General features: G+C 38.2%; 1 protein-coding gene across 1 annotated transcript in view; it reads left to right on the forward strand.

Annotated features, from left to right (window-relative positions):
- The first annotated feature begins 366 nt into the window (after positions 1 to 366).
- Positions 367 to 20,513, forward strand: part of LOC135152055 (DEK domain-containing chromatin-associated protein 4-like) — a 36,520-nt gene continuing 16,373 nt past the window's right edge. Inside the window, exon 1 of the mRNA XM_064091515.1 lies at positions 367 to 553. Within this exon, the coding sequence (XP_063947585.1) occupies positions 367 to 553 (187 nt within the window). The remainder of the gene's footprint in view (positions 554 to 20,513) is intronic.

Genomic DNA, 20,513 nt, shown 5'->3' on the forward strand with positions numbered 1-20,513 from the left:
TTTAAGTGAAAATGAAGGCCTATAAGTGTGTATAAATACCACTTATCACACTTAAACTCTGATGCTCCAAACTCTGAGATCCCAGTAAACACTGAAGCTGCTACTCCTCAAAAGCAGAAGAAAAGAAGAAGACTTGTTGCAGCATATGAATATGATGATCTTGAAACTGCACAAGATGTAAACTCTGAACCTACTCTTACACCAGCCTCTGAACCTGTTCAAGATAGTCCTCAGAAGCCAGCCAGATTCAAATTAAGGGCTCAAAAGCCTGCAAGGGCAAAAGTTCCAGTCACTGACATAACAGACTTCACAATTGAGGAAGAGCAAATACCATCAACTCAAGTTGCTGAACAGTCTCAAGCTCTGATGGTGCTACCTATCCAAGCTGTTCCACTAACATCTCCTACAGCTTCTTCTACTTCATCTGAAGTAGATGAAGAAATTGTTTGCAAGGAACAAGCTACAACTGAAGCAGGAGCAACTATGTCTGATCCTCAAACTCCATTATCTGATCATGGTCCAATTCCTCAATCTCCAATGAAAATCCCAGAGGGTGCCATTGTTCATGATACAGCTCCAGAAAACTACAGATCTGATGTAGTTGATGAATCTGACAAAGTAGCTATGGAAGCTCTACAGTCTCTTTCTCAGACTGGTGAAGAATCTATCAAATCACAGTCTGAAGCTCAAGAAAAATCTGCTCAAGACACTGTGGAGAAAGTTGCTGATCCTGTTCCTCATGATGAAAAAGCAAACTCTGATACTGAGGATGATGACAGTTCAGATACTGACAAGGATGAGGATGATGGAGTCCCTCTGACACAACAAAAGTGGGAGTCTACTAGCCAGTATAATGCCAGGCTACAAACTCTGAATACAGACTCTGAGCCACTTCCCAGGGATCTTCAGGTTGATCCTCCAAATGAGGTCTGGGATAAACTCTGGTTAAGCCATCAACATTCTCTGGAGCCAAATAAAGCTGAAGAATTCCTATCTATGGCAGAGAATAAAATTTCAAACTCTGATGTTATGTCAAGCCTCAAAGGCACAATTCTCTATCTGAAGACATTTCATCCTGCTCATGCCCAGACATCTAAATCAATAGATGGTCTAAGAACAGAGGTGGCAAATGTCAAGGAGACAAATGAACTGGAAAAGAAAAGGACCATGCTACCTCTGAAAGAAAATGTACAGAAGCTGGTGACTGCCAATGAATCTCTGGACAAGAGGATGACCATGATTGAATCTTCTCAAGAAAAGATGTCCAAACAGCTTGAAGCCATCCAATCATCACTTTCTCTGATCACATCCATACTGATTCCTGATGAGGATGATGTCAAAAAGGGGGAGAGAGTAGCTCAAGTCAAATGCAAGTCTACTACTCAAACTCTGAAGAGAAAGAAGAAGGAAGATGATGATGATGCTGATGATTTCACAAAGCACAAGAGATTTCAAGCAGGGACTGGTGGAAGAGTTTCAAACTCTGACAGTCAAAAACAATCTAAACAAAGCACAAAGTCTGCTACAACACATAATGTCACATCTGGATCAAAGCACAGACCAGTGGCTGGATCAGATAAACCATTGACTGATGAAGAGCTTGCTAGATTGGTTTTTGAACAAGAAAATCCAGAAGCAAATTTGGATTTGGAGTTGATTGCTGCAGAGGAAGCTGAGCTGAAAAAGGAACATGTTGAAGCCATAAACTCTGGAAAGATCCAAAAGCCTGCAAAGTCAACTGCCAAGCCAAAAGAAAAAGGAATACTGATCAAGGAAGCTACTGTTGCTGATCAGAGTTTACTAGTCAAAAAGGTATACTCTGAAGATGAATACACCTCCAAGGGTAAAAGCAAAGTAGATGAACATCTGGAGAAAGGCTGGGATAAAAAGAAATCTACAACCTCTGACAAGGATCAAGTTGTAAAGGAAAAGAAGACAGAAGCTGCAATCTCTGACAAAGCTCATGTTGCAGAACCCCAAAAGGAAATATTAACCTCTGACAAAGCTCAAGTTAATAAGGATGCAAAGACAGACACAACCTCTGACAAAGCTCAAGCTGTGTTCAAACCAACAACAACTCCACTGGCTGGATTTGCAAAGCCTACTCTGATGACTGAGATAAGCTTTGAAAAGGGCTCAATTCAACCAATCTCTCATCGTAAGGCAGGAAGAGATAAAGGAGGGCTGGGATCCAAATATGAAAAGTTTGATCAGAGTATAGGATCAAGACCAGATGACCCCTCATCTCTCTGTGCTCCCAAGACTGGAGTATTGCAAGACAAAATGGAAAAACTTGATTCAGTCCAGTTGGCGAAGAATGACAGAGGAGATAATATTCTTATCTACTTCATGTCTGATGGAACAGTGTTTAGAGTACTTGAAGCAGATCTCTATGCTAAACACTGGGAGGAATTGAGATATGTATCACACATATTTCAAGTGAAAAACAAGTCAGGACAACACATCTCCAACCTGCTAAAGGATCAAATCAGAAGAAAGATGGGGATTACAGGAAATAAAAATGCTGGACCTTTTATTCCTAAATACCTCAATCATAAAGGACAGCTGGTTGAGATGAAGAAAAATTCAGCAAAGATTGAAACAATAGGTGGAATCAGAACTCTTGCATTTAATGAAGAGTCTGATAAAGCTTACAATATCAGGCTGGATAGAGACTTGAAGAAGAACAAGATTTATGATCTCAGAGCTGCAATTTATCAAACTGGAGTTTCAGATCCAGAGCTGAGAGAGATCAAGAGACAAATGATTACAGTGCTTGAAGAAGCTGAAAAAGAACTCCTCAGAGGGTATCTAAAGACAGCAAATGGTGTCTATGCAGCTAAGGAGTAAAGTATCTGTAAGTGTTAAAAGTTTTCTGTTATAATTAGTTAAACTCTGTTGCATTTGACTTATATGTTTTGACATCATCAATTATCTGTTAACTTGCACATAATTTATTTATGCACAAGTTGGGGGAGATTGTTAGATATAATTGATGATTACTAATATTCTTAAAGTCTGTTTTAGAACAGGAATCATCAGAGTTTAATCGGGAAGCTGATCAGAGTTTGATAAAGTCTGACAGAGTTTAGCAAAGTCTGATCAGAGTTTACATAGTCAAGACTCGACAGAGTTTACACGTGGAAAGAGCTCAGAAGCAGATATACTTCAAGGAAGGATAGAAGCGGAGGAGTGATTTGCTGACTATGGAAACTAAACAGAAAACTGGAGTAATCTTTGATTGATAGAATTCATAGCAGATTTATAGGATATCAAATCAGAGATTGATTTTGTAACTGTGTCTATATAAACACAGATTAGGGTTACTCTATATGAGTTGAGTTATCGAGTATATTGTTTAGAACCCTAGCAGCTCTTAGTGATACAATATAAATCACTGAGAGAGTTTTTGTAACCATCAAAGCTTTGTGAATATAAGAGTTTATTGATTACAATTTCTTATATTGTCTTACTGTGTTACAGATTGTGGTCACTATATCATATTATATAGTGAGTTTATAGGACCTAACAAGTTATATTCAATCAGATTCACTTCCGCGATTATTTTGTAACGATTGTATTCAACCCCCCCCTTCTACAATCGTATCTGGACCTAACAATTGGCATCAGAGCGGTTGATACCATTTTTCCGTATCAGATCCTATACACACTCTGTAACGTTCAAATATTTTTTATTCGAATTAATTTTATTCCAAAAATTAATTTTGATTAAAAATATTTTTCTTTCAGTAATCCAAATCTCATCCAAACACTATTCACTTTAAACCTTTAAAAATGAGTACACAAAAGATTAGTAGCATTAAAATCCCACCGTTCAGCAAAGAACACTTCGGCCTATGGAAGAGGCACATGTTACTATTCCTCCGCACAGCGAACAGGAAATACATTGGGATTTTGAACAAGGGTGTTTCAACTCCGATGAAGCTTATAATAGCACACGAAGAGGATGGTGTGTTAATGCCTCATAAAACTGTTCCGAAAGAACTTTCTGAGTACACGGATGAAGAGAGTGAACAGATGAACCTTGATGACACTCTCCAGCTGATCTTAGTTGAATCCCTAGATCCTGTCATGTACAATGCTGTTGTTAATTGTACAAATGCGAAGCAAATCTGGGATACGCTAGAGATCATCAATGAAGGCTCAGAAGAAGTAAGAGAGAAGAAGAAAGAAATACTGATGGCTCAGTATGAACAGTTTGGTTCCAATTCCGGTGAAGGGATTTCAGATGTATTTATCAGACTTAATAATCTGATTAACAACTTAAATCTGAATGGAAAATACTATGACAATAAAGAGGTCAACATGAAGTTTCTCTTAACCCTTCCTGAACATCTGGAACACAGGATCACTGCTATCAGGGAAAGCAGAGATCTGAATGAGATATCTCTGGAAAGACTCTACGGAGTTCTGAAGACTTATGAACTGGAACAAGCTCAGACAAAGCAGAGATATGGATGGGGTAAAACACAGAACCACTCAAGAGCTCTAGTTGTTGAATCACCTACACCAGAAGAAAAGAAGGATGTTGTTGTTCCTTCTAAGACCACTCAGGAATTTGTTGTACCTGAGATGGGTCAGACTGCTTCTTCCAGTGGTGATGAAGAGTTTTATACAATGGAAGAGCTAGAACAGTTAGAAGATCAATCTCTATCACTGTTTGCCAAGAAGTTTGGAAACATGAGATTCCGGAAGAACCCTTCCTACAAATACTAACCTACTGTTAGTAAGTTTCAGAAGGGAGGTTATTCATCTTCTACAAGCAAAGGAGGATACAAGACTGGGATGGTGGATAGAAGTAAATGTAAATGTTTCAACTGTGGTGAATCTGGACACTTTGCAACTGAGTGCAAGCAGCCCAAGGTTCAAGGAAAGAGAAAGGATTCGTATGACGAGCTGAAGCAGAAGTATGATGCCTTGGTGAGAAAGCATCAGGGAACTTCTGGAGGTCATAACTTCAAAAGCAAATCTAATCTGGCAGAAGGCAAAAGCTGGGATGATACAGATAGTGATGAAGAGGAGCAGCTAGGGAATGTTGCTTTCATGGCTAATACTGGATCATCTTCACCTCCTCCTGCTGGAAGCTTTCAGGTAGATCCTACATGCCCTAAACTATTTATGCAATTAGGACTTGAAAGAGATGATGCTATTAAAAAGTTGAAAGCTGCCAATCTTAAAATTGATACGTTAGTCTTAGATATTCATGCTTATAAGATGAATGAGATGAATGTATTGAAACCTAAAATTGAACAACTGACTATGGATTTAGGATTACAAGTTGCTAAAGTCAGAGTTCTAGAAAAAGGTGAGATTGCTTTAAGACTTCAGCTAGACGAAGAGAAAGTGAAATGTAAAGCCTTTAAGGATGCCTCCATGATAGTCAAAGACCTTAATGATAAACAAGAGATCAAGAGAACTGTTGGAATAGGTTTTGACTATAACAAATCTGTAGGTAAGGCTAGTAACATTACTCCTTTTAAGAAGAGTGCTGAGGAGAGAGGGATTCCTTTTGTTTTAAAAGATTCCCCTAAACCTTTGTTTAAAACCTCAGAGGCTGAACCTCTTTTAGAGACTCCTGTTTGTTAGGTCCAGATATGATTGTAGAAGGGGGGGGGGTTGAATACAATCAGTACCAAATCGTCGCGGAAGTGAATCTGATTGAATATGATTTGTTAATCAGATTATAATTAATTAATATAACAATGTTTGAAGTCGTTATATAATTAAAATGGTTCAGTTTTAATGTCCACTAAAGTTCGTAGAATAAATTCGACAGGGTATATTCTAGATTTAGTGATTAAAACAACCGGGTTATCAAAGCACAGCAAACTGTGGATATAACGAACAAGCAAGTTACTAACAACTTGAAAGCTTTACAAATGCTTTGAATACAAGTGAATGAACACTTGAAAATGAAGAATGGATGCCATATTTATAGGCAAAGCATTGTACATGCAAGACAATTGCTAGACAAGACAATTACAAGAAGGGTAAGACAATCTAGGCTTGGGCAAGACAAAAAGGGGCAAGGGAAGACAATCTCAGATTGTCTACCAAGCTTCAACCAAGTCAGAAAGACAATCAAAGGGAAGGGAAGACAATCTCTTTGTCAGAAAGACAAACACTACAAACGGCAAGACAATTGGGGATTGTCTTGCACACCTCCTTGCATTCGGCAAGACAAGACAACTGCATTGTCTTGCAGAAAGTGAGACTCTCGGCAAGACAAGACAACAGGATTGTCTTGCTGCCACACAAGTCCATCGGCAAGACAATTCAGTTGAATTGTCTTGCACACCACTGAAACACTCGGCAAGACAAGACAATTGGATTGTCTTGCACACTGATTCCATTCCAAGTGGGCAGTTCGGCAAGACAATCACAGATTGTCTTGCTGGGCTGTTTTGGTGATTAAAAATGTAATAATATAGTAAATATAAAATAGAAAATTATTCACTTAATTAAGTTAATCATATAAATTCATAAATTAAATTAATTCGAGAGTGAATTAATTTAATAAATAAATTACATAATTAATATAACCATTTGAGAAGTGAAATAATAGTCTATTAAATATTTAATCACCCAATCTTCAGTAGAACTGCTTTCTGTCTTCTTTAAACTTTAATAACTTCTTCTTGATTTGTCGAACGAACGAACTACCACTTCTGCTTGACTTCCAATATTTAATTTGAATAACTGATACATAGATGTACTGTCTGGTTCATCTGTATCTAGTTAAATCAAATATTCTTCGTCAAATAAACTTTATGTCTTCTGAATTCCTGGACGTGCCACAAAAGATTATTTGTGCACTGAGGCTTGAACATATTAATGAACTTCTTTCAGTGTGGTGCAGCAGCATCCTGGAACTTATCTGACATATGATTTCCATAAATCATGTGACGTTCTTCGTACTGATTCCGATGACTTGCTATTTACTGAGCTTTCTGATCTGAGTTGAGTTGTACCTCTTTAAATACAAATAGGCTGAACATATGCCTTTCAATCTCCCCCTATTTGTTTGTTAACATAACATGCAAATTTCCTAGAGGATAACTCAACTAACAGATAAGACAAAGATTTAAACAATAGAATGTAAATAGCAAAAGTTTATGGCTTGCATTAAACATTAAACCATGATCATAAATAGATTACAAAAGGATGTTCCTTGAACATATCTAACAAATATCCTAATCAATCTATTCACTCAGAACGAGTGACTTCTCCTTCTTCAGCATCAGAATAGTGAATAATTGGAGTAGAAGGCTCATTCTGAGTAGGCTCTTCAGCTGCAGTGGATTCTCCACGCTTCTTTCTTTCACGAGCCAGAGCTAGCTGGTGAAGAACTTCCAGATCCACAGGGTCTTCACGGAAGTCAGATGGCTGAGATTTAGTTACACCCTTCATCCTCCGAAAGTATTGAGAAATGTTTCTTCGAGTGCAGTAGGATGAGATTACATCATCAGCATCAGACTTGGCTTTAGATGCGAAGCCCTTGGTCCTTAGTAAGGTGGATGCTAGAGCCAGACGTTTGGCAGGGTACTTTGGCAAAGCCTCTTCATTTAGATAGACAGTGCAGAGGATTTCCAAGTGAACAAACTTGACACAGTAAGGGTTCTTAACAACCTGAGGACTGTTGAAAACAGCACAATCCAACAGTTTGTCACGAAGAAGTTCATTCAAGTTTGAGCAACGCTTGACTTTGTTGCGAAGTACCCAGAGCTCAGATACAGAGAATGATTTGAGAAATTCGACAGATAGTCTGAATGAACCATTTCTCTGTGTGTAGACAATCAGCTCCTATTCTTCTAGCAGTCCCCTAACAGCAACAGTTACATATTCCAGTTCTAAGGCAAAGGCATGCATAAACACATCCTCATCAGGGTTCACCTCTCGAAGATCATATATCAGAGATAAGAACTTCTTATCATCGAAAGTTTCCCTTTGAGGTCCATTGAATATTCTCCTAGCAATGTCCCAGCCTTTTCCTTCTTTTCTTTTAATTTCAAGATTCTTCTGCTTGATCGCAGCATCATAGATTTTCTGCTTTTCAATCTTGATTTGTTCCTCTGTGATCAACTTGTCTTCCAGAAGTTTCTGATAATCACGAAGCTTACGCTTCCTGGCTTCATTTTCTGCTTTGAACTTCCTGACATTTTCCTCGTGTTCAGGATCAACAGGTTCTTCCTGAAACAAATAGCTTTCATCAAATTTACCTTCTTCTTCAGCCTGACGATAGGTAGCATCGAATACGTCATCATCATCCATGTCTTTGGGATAATCATCATAATTGTCAGTGTTGAAGACATTTTCAGATTGATGCAGTGGTTCTTTGCCTTTAGACCTTTTATAGCTTTTATCAGCTTCAGAAGATTCTTTGCCACTTGCTCTTTCTCCACCCTTGTCACTCCTGTCAGCATCATCCTTATTACTCCTATCACCAGCACCAGCATTGCTGTGATCATCTTTGTCATCCTTATCCTTCTCCCCCTTAGTTGAGGGATCCTCTGGAGTAGACTGAGCTGTTGACGGATTAAGCTTTAAGTGATGAATAACTTGAGCCAGAGTTTGCTCCAAGTTTCCAAGCTTTGTCAGACAGAGCTCCTGAGATTGATCAAACTTGTCCATCCTAGAATGAATACCCTTGACATGAGCATCTAATTCCTGTTTGAGAGAAGAATATGAAGGATCAACAACCTTTTCCTGTAGAGTTACCAACTCTCCACTTCTGAATCTGGCATTCTCAGCATTCAACCTTGAAATCTCAGCTTTCATAGCAGCCAATTGTTCCTGTAACAGATCAGTGTTGGTGTGTGCACTCACCTCACGAACACTCAAAGATTTATCACTATCCTCTCGTGCATGTGTTTCGCTCGGTGTTTGCCTGATTTCACTCGTGTTTGTCACACCGTCACCAGTACCTGTATAGACAACCATAGTACCATAAGATGGAACTGTAGGTTGTGAAGGAACAAATTGTCCTTCAGATGCCTGTGAAGGCGGATGTACTTGCAGGTTGCCAAGTATAGCCTGATCCAAAAAGAAAGATTGATCAGAAAGTTTTTCATATGACAATTTTTGAATATCTGTGCTCTCTCTAAGTGAAGAATCAAAAGACAAAGGTTCAACTAGCGTGAGTGCTAGTTGCGTGCTTGACTCTTTACAGGATACCGCGGTCGGACGGCCAATTTCAATAAATGCATTCTGTGGAGAGAATGAATCTAGAGACTGTATATTTACCATGTCAGTGTCCAAATCCTTTTGGGAGGAAATGGATGCGGCTGCAGTTGTCTCCGGTTCTGCCACCCTTTGCTTCTTATGAGACAGAGCTGCGGGTTCTCTCAGAATTGCACTACCACTCCGTTTCCGGGCTACCTTTCGAACAACTGGTGTTTGAGTAGTGTCGGTTGATGTGTTTGACGAAGAATCAGTTGTTGAAACGAAAACGTCAGCTTGGTTATGAACCTGGGTGTTTACAGGTTCAATGCTGGGAGTCTGGAAATCAAATCCAATATCACAATCAAAATCTGCAATATCAATATTAAAGGTATCAGTGAGATTAGAAAGTACCTGAGCTACCTGTAAATCTGTCCTGAAGTCCTGTAGCTCTGGATTGATAGCAGAATCAGCAGGCAGAGGCTGAGAGGTAGATTGTGGTGGAGGAATGGTATGTGGATGTGTAGGTGAAGGTATTGGTTCAGATTGAGAGGGAAGAATGGAGGCTTGTTGGTCTGGGAAGAAGTTGTATTGTGGAGGAGATTGGTGTTGAGAATTGTATGATGATTGGTGAGGTGATTGTTGTGGAGAATTATAAGGAGGGTTGTAGGGAGAGTAATGTGAGGATTGGCTGGATGATTGATAATCTTGTAGAAGTTGAAGTGGTTGGAAGTTGTGAGGAGGAGATTGATCCTGAGGTTGGTCTTCTTGAAGTTCAGGTTGAGCCGGTTGTTGTTGATCAGGTAGATATTGTTGTTGTTGTAGTGGCTGAGGAACTTGGACAGGTTGAAGGGGAACATTAAACTGTTCCAACATGTAAGGAGTAACAACAAGAGGCACATTCTCATGCTTCTTTTGATTAGCAAGTCTTGATTGAATCTTGGTGCAAGTTCTTAGAATGGGCACCACTGCAGAATCAACGTACATTGCTCTATCAGCATCATTCATCTTGTCACTTAAGAATAGCATTAAGAACCTTGGAAAGTGACACTCCACCTTGTCATTGTCATGAATGGATCTCTGAGAGACAGAACCCATTTTTCTGATAATCTCCTTTAGTAATATCTTCCCAAAGTTAATTCGACGATTGTAAGCCACGGAGAATCCAAAGATCTGAAGCATAGAAGATATATTGTGAAAATTCTGCCTTGTAGTGGGAGCAAATACCTTTGCCAAGGTATCGAAGAAGACATCCCATTCAGCCTTCAATTTGCTTTTAGACATTCTAGGGAGAAAAATCTGTCCCTGGTAGTGGATGTCTTGGAAGAATTGAGTTAACTCAGCACTGGTTGGTTCCACTTGAAAGTTATTCCTTGGAAACCCTAGAATCCGGTTCACATCATCGACAGTTATAACAATCCTTCGTCCATTTGGCAGATCACCAATCAACTTATAATTCTCGAGAGTTGTAGAGTTGACGGCATTAGAGTAGAAGTCGAAGAGTGGTTGCACTTGTATAGGAACATCAGCGGTTAGTGCAGTACTGACAAGACTTTGTTGAGTCAGAAAGCGGATCCACTTCTTGAAACGATCAGAACAATCCTCGAAGTTTAGGTTAGCACAATAGTTGGTCTCAGCAATCTCAAATTCTCCGGCCATTTTTAGTAATTAAAAATTGAATTAAGCGAGAAATTTTCAAATAAAAGATTAATTCTCAATTATCTCGCAAAGTTCAATTAATAATTAAACTTGATTAATTAATTATTAATTCGAAATATTAGAATAATCTCGAATTAAAAGTTAATTAATGAAAATGGTACTTAGTCAATTAATCCACTTCAAATATCACAAGCCAAACGAGTCCTTAATTTTAAAAGCCCCAAAATCAACACAAACCCTAACTCCTAAATCGATTCAAATCAGTTCGAAGATCACACCACAAACACAGGTTAATCGAACTCAAGGCAAACCACAGCACAAACTCAGTCGAAAAAGCCTTGAAAACCGACTAAAAACCGACGAGATTCCGACGAAAATCCGGCAGAGGTTCGGCTGAAATCCGGCGATTTGAACCAAACCAGCAAGCAAACGCTTGAAAAGATGTAAACCAGCAAGTTTTCGTGGTGAAACTTGAAAACCAGAGGTCGGAAAACGTGTTTGAGAGAGGGCAGTTGAAGAAGATGAAGTGAGATCAGCAAGACAATCGAATTGTCTTGCACGATTGTCTTGTGTATAAATGTAAACGCACGTAGTAAGACAACGGGGGTGAATGGTCTCGGTAAGACAATTTGAATTGTCTTGCCGAGATTCACTAAGGCAGACAAACGATGTGTCAGTAAGACAATCTGATTGTCTTACTGATACGTCAACTGACTTAAGACAGACTCGGTAAGACAATGGGATTGTCTTGCCGAGTTGTTTGAAAAACGGCGAAAAACCGGTTCAGCAAGACAATTTAATTGTCTTGCCGAGCCTAAATGTAGACAATTACATTGTCTTGCAGAAAAACAATTAATAATAATATGATTTTTGATTATATTAAAAGATAAAACATTTTGCAATTAAAATCAAAAATCTATAATAAAAACAATAGTATATAATACACGAATATTTTGTAAATTTCAACTTTAGTTAAATATAAATATTTACGACTTTAACTTTAATTCAATAAAATGAATTAACTTAAAATCAAATATTTATGCTTAATTAATTTTGAAAAATACAAAATAATTACAAATAATTATCTAAATGCCTAGAGAATATTACAGGGGAGTATATGAGCACTTAGGAAATCATTTACTAATTTACAAGCATGCATAATTACTTAGAATATTATCAGATAATATACAGGAAATCATATAAAATCTTATAATATAGATATAATTACACAGAAAATTCACAAAAAATATACAAACACATATGATACATATGAAAGATATATACAAGAGAACTATGTCATATTTAACATCCCTAACTCACAAACCAGCTTAGAGAAAGTGGATTCATCTAGTGGTTTCGTGAAGATGTCAGCAATTTGCTCAGTCGTGGGTACAAAATGTAACACCACTGTACCATTCATGACATGTTCTCGTATGAAATGATACCTGATATCAATGTGCTTGGTTCTTGAGTGTTGAACCGGATTGTTGGAAATGGCTATGGCACTTGTATTATCACAAAATATAGGAATTTTGTTTACTACAACACCATAATCATTCAGTTGATTCTTGATCCACAAGATCTGAGCACAGCAGCTACCAGCAGCTATATACTCAGCTTCAGCAGTAGAGGTAGACACTGAGTGCTGCTTCTTGCTATACCAGGAAACCAACCGACGTCCTAGAAATTGACAGCTTCCAGACGTACTCTTCCTATCAATCCTGCATCCTGCATAATCAGAATCTGTATAGCCGGTTAAGTCAAAACCAGTATTCTTAGGGTACCAAATACCTAAACCAGGTGTACCCTTAAGATATCTAAAGATTCTTTTGACGGCTATAAGATGTGATTCTTTAGGATCAGCTTGGAACCTAGCACACAAACATGTTGCAAACATGATATCTGGTCTACTTGCAGTAAGATAAAGTAAAGAGCCAATCATACCACGATAGCTTGTGATATCAACTTTCTTACCAGATTTATCCTGGTCAAGCTTTGTGGCAGTGGCCATGGGTGTCTTTGCCGGTGAAGAGTCTTCTAGATTGAACTTTCGAAGAAGATCTCTGACATACTTGGATTGGCAAATAAATATTCCATCATCCTTTTGGCTTACTTGAAGACCAAGGAAGTAGGACAGCTCACCCATCATACTCATCTCATAGTTACTCTGCATTAACTTAGCAAATCTCTTGCACAAGTTATCGTTAGTAGAACCAAATATAATATCATCAACATATATTTGTACAAATATCATATCCTTATCATGCAATTTGTAAAAGAGAGTTTTGTCTATGACACCTCTAGTAAAGTTGTTTTCTATTAAAAACTCAGAGAGAGTGTCATACCATGTCCTTGGTGACTGCTTGAGTCCATAGACAGCTTTGAATAGGAAGTATACAAAATCAGCAAACTCTGGATTTTCAAAGCCAGGGGGCTGTTCCAGATATACTTCTTCTTCTAGCTTTCCATTCAGAAATGCACTTTTCACATCCATTTGATATACCTTGAAGTTGGAGTGTGCAGCAAATGCAAGAAATATTCTGATGGCTTCAAGACGAGCAACTGGAGCATAGGTTTCATCGTAATCAATTCCTTCTTCTTGTGAATACCCTTTTGCAACCAGTCTGGCTTTGTTTCTTACAACAATGCCATCACCATCTAACTTGTTACGGAAGACCCATCTAGCTCCAATGGTAGATTTTCCTTTTGGTCTTGGAACCAGGGCCCAGACTTCTTGTCTCTCAAATTGATTGAGTTCTTCTTGCATGGCAAGAACCCAATCAGGATCAGCAAGTGCTTCTTCTATTTTCTTTGGTTCTTGTCGAGATAAAAACCCAGAGAATAGGCATTCATTTGTCGTAGCACTTCTAGTCCTTACACCAACATCAGGATCACCAATAATTAGATCAAAGGGATGATCTCTGCTCCAAATCCTTTCCCTTGGAAGGTGTGTCCTTGATGATTCAGCTGTATTATCATTTGGCTGATGTGTATGACTAGTTGATCCACCAGCTCCCCCTGAGTTGTTGCCAGGATGACTTGATGATCCACCACTAGCATCAGTGGAATCTCCAGCATTATTACCATTTCCTCCACCATTGCCTGGATCATTATTATTGTTGTCATCTCCTGTTGCAACCTCAGGTGGAATATCATCATCTGAATCAGAATCTGGATAGTTGTCAAACTTCAGAGATTCAGATGGATCAGCAGATTGTATACTTGGAAGTTTAGTGTCATCAAATGTAACATTGACACTAACTTTCACTGACAGAGTATCAATTATAAAAACTCTATAAGCATTATTTGTATAACCAACAAAAATTGCTTCAGAAGCCTTTGGCTCAAACTTGTTCAAGTTCTCTTCACCATCCTTGAGAACATAACACTTGGCTCCAAAGACATGAAGATGTTTGACATAAGGTTTCTTGTTGTTATACAGATGAAATGGAGTTTTCATATGATCCTTGTTGATCAAAGTTCTATTCTGGGTATAGCAGGCAGTAGACACAGCTTCAGCCCAAAAGTACAGAGGAAGCTTTGCTTCAGCAATCATAGTCCTTGCAGCTTCGATTAGTGTACGATTCTTTCTTTCGACGACTCCATTCTGCTGAGGAGTCCTTGGTGCTGAATACTGCCTTCTAATTCCCTTTTCAGAATAAAAGTTGATTAGAGTTTGATTCTTGAATTCAGTGCCATTATCTGACCTTACAGCTTTCACTGGCACACCTTTTTCTAATTCAACTGACTTTATATGATCAATCACTGTCAGGGGAGTTTCATCCTTGGAAGACAGGAAGTAAACCCAAGTAAATTTCGAGAAGTCATCCACAATGACTAAGGCATATCTTCCTCCATCAATAGATGCAACATTCACGGGGCCAAACAAATCCATATGCAACAAATGGAGTGGATCTGTAATGGTATTGATGGTTTTGCCTTTGTGAGATGCTCTCTTCGCTTTTCCTTTCTGACAAGCTTCACAAAGATCATCAGTTGAGAATTCCAGGGAAGGCAACCCTCTCACTAGATCTCTCTTGACTAGAGAGTTCATGGTTTTGAAATTGAGGTGTGAGAGCTTCTTATGCCATAACCAACTATCTTCAGCTGACGCTTTGGCGTAGAAACAATGAACTTCGTTTCCTGGTCCTGAAGACAAATCAGCTACGAATATATTGCCTTTCCTTATGCCACATAGTGAAGGGCGCTTATCCTTGATATGTTTAATGATACATATCTCTTTTTCAAAATGAACATAATAACCTTTGTCACAGAATTGACTGATACTCAGGAGATTATGTTGAAGTCCTTCAACTATTGCAATATCTTCTATGATGATCCTTCCAATTTTGTACTTGCCATATCCCACAGTACGACCTTTGCTATTATCAGCAAAACTGACTGTAGGGCCAGCTCCTTCTCTTATGTCCTCCAGCAGGGATTTATTGCCAGTCATGTGCATTGACGCTCCACTGTCAAGCACCCAGGTAACACGAACAACTCCACTGGCACCCTGCAAAAGACAACTTGATTAGACAGTCTTTGGGACCCACACTTGATTGGGTCCGGCAGTCTTAAAGAACTGATTTCTATTAGGTAATACAACAGAGCCTCTTGGACTGATACTTGGTTCAGACTTGACTGAACTTACTTCCTTAACAACAGCCTTATAAACCTTAGTTTTAGGCTTTGGAACATAAGTCTCCTTCCTAACATGAGTAGGACTAGCAGTCTTTGATCTAGCATGCTTGTTGTTTGTGTGTTGTCTAGATGATGTGTTTTCATTTTTGGCATGCAAATTTTTAAAATAAGCAGACATCAAATTGAAAGCACAAGTCATACAATTATCAATACTACAAGATTTATTACATGCATCAAAAGTAGGAACAACAGAAATATCAGTCATAGTAGTAGGAACATCAATAGATTCTACTCTAACCTTGTTGTCAGATTTAAAGTTCTCAGTAGAATGACACCTATTGTTCTTGTTCTTACTATTAACAAAATTATTGGGCTTGTTGAATTTAGTTCTCTCAGAGTTGACACCTAAACCAGCTTTAGGCAACCTAACATTGCCTTTCACTTTAATTGGTTTCAGGTTTGTCAGAATCTCATCTCTCATCTCATTACTCTCTTTCATTTTAAGGTCTTCCTGTTTTAGTTCATATCTAATGACAACAGGAGTCTCTAAAAGAGGTTCAGCTTCTGAGGTTTTAAACAAAGGTTTAAGGGAATCTTTCAAAACAAAAGGAATCCCTCTCTCTTCAGCACTCTTCTTAAAAGGAGTAATGTTACTAGCCTTACCTACAGATTTGTTATAGTCAAAGCCTATTCCAACAGTTCTCTTGATCTCTTGTTTATCATTAAGTTCTTTGACTATCAAGGAGGCATCCTTAAAGGCTTTACATTTCACTTTCTCTTCGTCTAGCTGAAGTCTTAAAGCAATCTCACCTTTCTCTAGAACTTTGACTTTAGCACATTGTAATCCTAAGTCCATAGTCAATTGTTCTATTTTAGGTTTTAATACTTTCATCTCATTCATTTTATAAGCATGAATTTCTAAGACTAAAGTATCAATTTTAAGATTAGCAGCTTTCATCCTTTTAATAGCATCATCTCTTTCAAGTCCTAATTGCATAAACAGTTTAGGGCATGTAGGATCTACCTGAAAGCTTCCAGCAGGAGGAGGTGAAGATGATCCAGTAGTAGCCATGAAAGCAACATTCCCTAGCTGCTCCTCTTCATCACTATCTGTATCATCCCAGCTTTTGCCTTCTGCCAGATAAGATTTGCTTTTGAAACTTTGACTTCCAGAAGTACCATGATGCTTTCTAACCAGTGCATCATACTTCTGCTTCAGCTCATCATACGAATCTTTTCTTTTTCCTTGAACCTTGGGCTGTTTGCATTCAGTTGCAAAGTGTCCAGGTTCACCACAATTGAAGCATTTGAACTTGCTTCTGTCCACCATCCCAGTCTTGTATCCTCCTTTGCTTGTAGAAGATGAATAGCCTCCCTTCTGAAACTTACTAACAGTAGGTTTGTATTTATAGGAAGGGTTCTTCCGGAATCTCATGTTTCCAAACTTCTTGGCAAACAGTGATAGAGATTGATCTTCTAACTGCTCAAGCTCTTCCATTGTATAGAACTCTTCGTCACCACTGGTAGAAGCAGTCTGACCCATCTCAGGTACAACAAATTCCTGAGTAGTCTTAGAAGGAACAACAACATCCTTCTCCTTTTCTTCCAGTACAGGTGACTCAACAACTAGAGCTCTCGAATGGTTCTGTGTTTTACCCCAGCCATATCTCTGTTTACTCTGAACTTGCTCCAGTTCATAAGTTTTCAAAACTCCGTAGAGTCTTTCCAGAGAAATCTCATTCAGATCTCTGCTTTCCCTGATGGCAGTGATTCTGTGTTCCAGATGTTCAGGAAGGGTTAAGAGAAACTTCATGTTGACCTCTTTCTTGTCGTAGAATTTCCCATTCAGATTTAAATTATTTATCAAATTATTAAGTCTGATAAATACTTCTGAAATCCCTTCACCGGGATGGGAACCAAACTGTTCATACTGAGCCATCAGTATCTCTTTCTTGTTTTCCCTAACTTCCTCTGAGCCTTCATTGATAATCTCTAATGTATCCCAGATTTGCTTGGCGTTCGTACAATTTACAACAGCATTGTACATCACTGGATTTAGAGATTCAACCAAGATTAGTTGAAGAGCATCATCTAAGTTCATCTGATCACTCTCTTCGTCTGTGTACTCAGAAAGTTCTTTCGGAATGACCTGATGAGGTATCAACACACCATCCTCTTCGTGTGCTAATATGACCTTCATCGGAGTAGTAACACCTTTGTCCAAAATCCCGATGTATTTTCTGTTCGCAGTGCGGAGGAATAGGAACATGTGCCTTTTCCATAGGCCAAAGTGTTCCTGGCTGAACGGTGGGATTTTAATGCTACTGATCTTTTGCGTACTCATTTTTTAGAGATTTAAAGTGAATAGTGTTTGGAGAGATTTAGATTTTTGAAAGAAAAATATTTTTAATCAAAATTAATTTTTGGAATAAAATTAATTCGAATAAAAAATATTTGGACGTTACAGAGTGTGTATAGGATCTGATACGGAAAAATGGTATCAACCGCTCTGATGCCAATTGTTAGGTCCAGATATGATTGTAGAAGGGGGGGGGGTTGAATACAATCAGTACCAAATCGTCGCGGAAGTGAATCTGATTGAATATGATTTGTTAATCAGATTATAATTAATTAATATAACAATGTTTGAAGTCGTTATATAATTAAAATGGTTCAGTTTTAATGTCCACTAAAGTTCGTAGAATAAATTCGACAGGGTATATTCTAGATTTAGTGATTAAAACAACCGGGTTATCAAAGCACAGCAAACTGTGGATATAACGAACAAGCAAGTTACTAACAACTTGAAAGCTTTACAAATGCTTTGAATACAAGTGAATGAACACTTGAAAATGAAGAATGGATGCCATATTTATAGGCAAAGCATTGTACATGCAAGACAATTGCTAGACAAGACAATTACAAGAAGGGTAAGACAATCTAGGCTTGGGCAAGACAAAAAGGGGCAAGGGAAGACAATCTCAGATTGTCTACCAAGCTTCAACCAAGTCAGAAAGACAATCAAAGGGAAGGGAAGACAATCTCTTTGTCAGAAAGACAAACACTACAAACGGCAAGACAATTGGGGATTGTCTTGCACACCTCCTTGCATTCGGCAAGACAAGACAACTGCATTGTCTTGAAGAAAGTGAGACTCTCGGCAAGACAAGACAACAGGATTGTCTTGCTGCCACACAAGTCCATCGGCAAGACAATTCAGTTGAATTGTCTTGCACACCACTGAAACACTCGGCAAGACAAGACAATTGGATTGTCTTGCACACTGATTCCATTCCAAGTGGGCAGTTCGGCAAGACAATCACAGATTGTCTTGCTGGGCTGTTTTGGTGATTAAAAATGTAATAATATAGTAAATATAAAATAGAAAATTATTCACTTAATTAAGTTAATCATATAAATTCATAAATTAAATTAATTCGAGAGTGAATTAATTTAATAAATAAATTACATAATTAATATAACCATTTGAGAAGTGAAATAATAGTCTATTAAATATTTAATCACCCAATCTTCAGTAGAACTGCTTTCTGTCTTCTTTAAACTTTAATAACTTCTTCTTGATTTGTCGAACGAACGAACTACCACTTCTGCTTGACTTCAAATATTTAATTTGAATAACTGATACATAGATGTACTGTCTGGTTCATCTGTATCTAGTTAAATCAAATATTCTTCGTCAAATAAACAATAAGAATTTGGTTAGTTCGTCGAGTCTTCGTCTTGTACGTACATCTTCATTAAATGGAATCTTCTGATGAAATAAAGTATAGAAACTTTATGTCTTCTGAATTCCTGGACGTGCCACAAAAGATTATTTGTGCACTGAGGCTTGAACATATTAATGAACTTCTTTCAGTGTGGTGCAGCAGCATCCTGGAACTTATCTGACATATGATTTCCATAAATCATGTGACGTTCTTCGTACTGATTCCGATGACTTGCTATTTACTGAGCTTTCTGATCTGAGTTGAGTTGTACCTCTTTAAATACAAATAGGCTGAACATATGCCTTTCACTGTTGTCATTAGATATGAACTCAAACAGGAAGACCTTAAATTGAAAGAGAGTAATGAGAAGAGAGATGAGATCCTGACATCACTGAAACCAATAAAAGTGAAAGGCAATGTTAGGTTGCCTAAAGCTGGTTTAGGTGTCAACTCTGAAAGAACTAAGTTCAACAAGCCTAATAACTTTGTGAATAGTAAGAACAGAAACAATAGATGCCATTCTACTGAGAATTTTAAAACTGTTAACAATGTTAGAGTAGAATCTGTTGATGTTCCTGCTATTATGACTGATACTCCTGTTGTTCCTGCTTTTGATGCATGTCATAAAACTTGTAGTGTTGAGAATTGTATGACTTGTGCTTTCAATTTGATGTCTGCTTATTTTAAAAATTTGCATGCTAAAAATGAAAACACATCACCTAGACAACACACAAACAACAAGCATGCTAGATCAAAGACTGCCAGTCCTACTCGTGTTAGGAAGGAGACTTATGTTCCAAAGCCTAAAACTAAGGTTTATAAGGTTGTTGTTAAGGAAGTAAGTTCAGTCAAGTCTGAACCAAGTATCAGTCCAAGAGGCTCTGTTGTTACACCTGATAGAAATCAGTTCTTTAAGTTTGCTGGACCCAATCAAGTGTGGGTCCCAAAGAATGTTTAATCAAGTTGTCTTTTGCAGGGTGCCAGTGGAGTTGTTCGAGTTGTTTGGGTGCTTGACAGTGGAGCGTCAAGGCACATGACTGGCAATAGATCCCTGCTGACAGAAGTTAGAGAGGCAACTGGACCTACAGTAACTTTTGCTGATAATAGCAGGGGTCGTACTGTTGGATATGGCAAGTATAAAGTTGGAAGGATCATCATAGAAGAAATTGCACTAGTTGAAGGACTACAACATAATCTCCTTAGTGTCAGCCAATTTTGTGACAAGGGTTATTATGTTCACTTTGAAAAGGAAATATGTATAATCAAACATACCAAGGATAAACGTCCTTCACTATGTGGCATCAG

Source organism: Daucus carota, chromosome 4 (assembly GCF_001625215.2).
Source record: "Daucus carota subsp. sativus chromosome 4, DH1 v3.0, whole genome shotgun sequence".
In the NCBI taxonomy this organism is placed as follows: Eukaryota; Viridiplantae; Streptophyta; class Magnoliopsida; order Apiales; family Apiaceae; genus Daucus; species Daucus carota.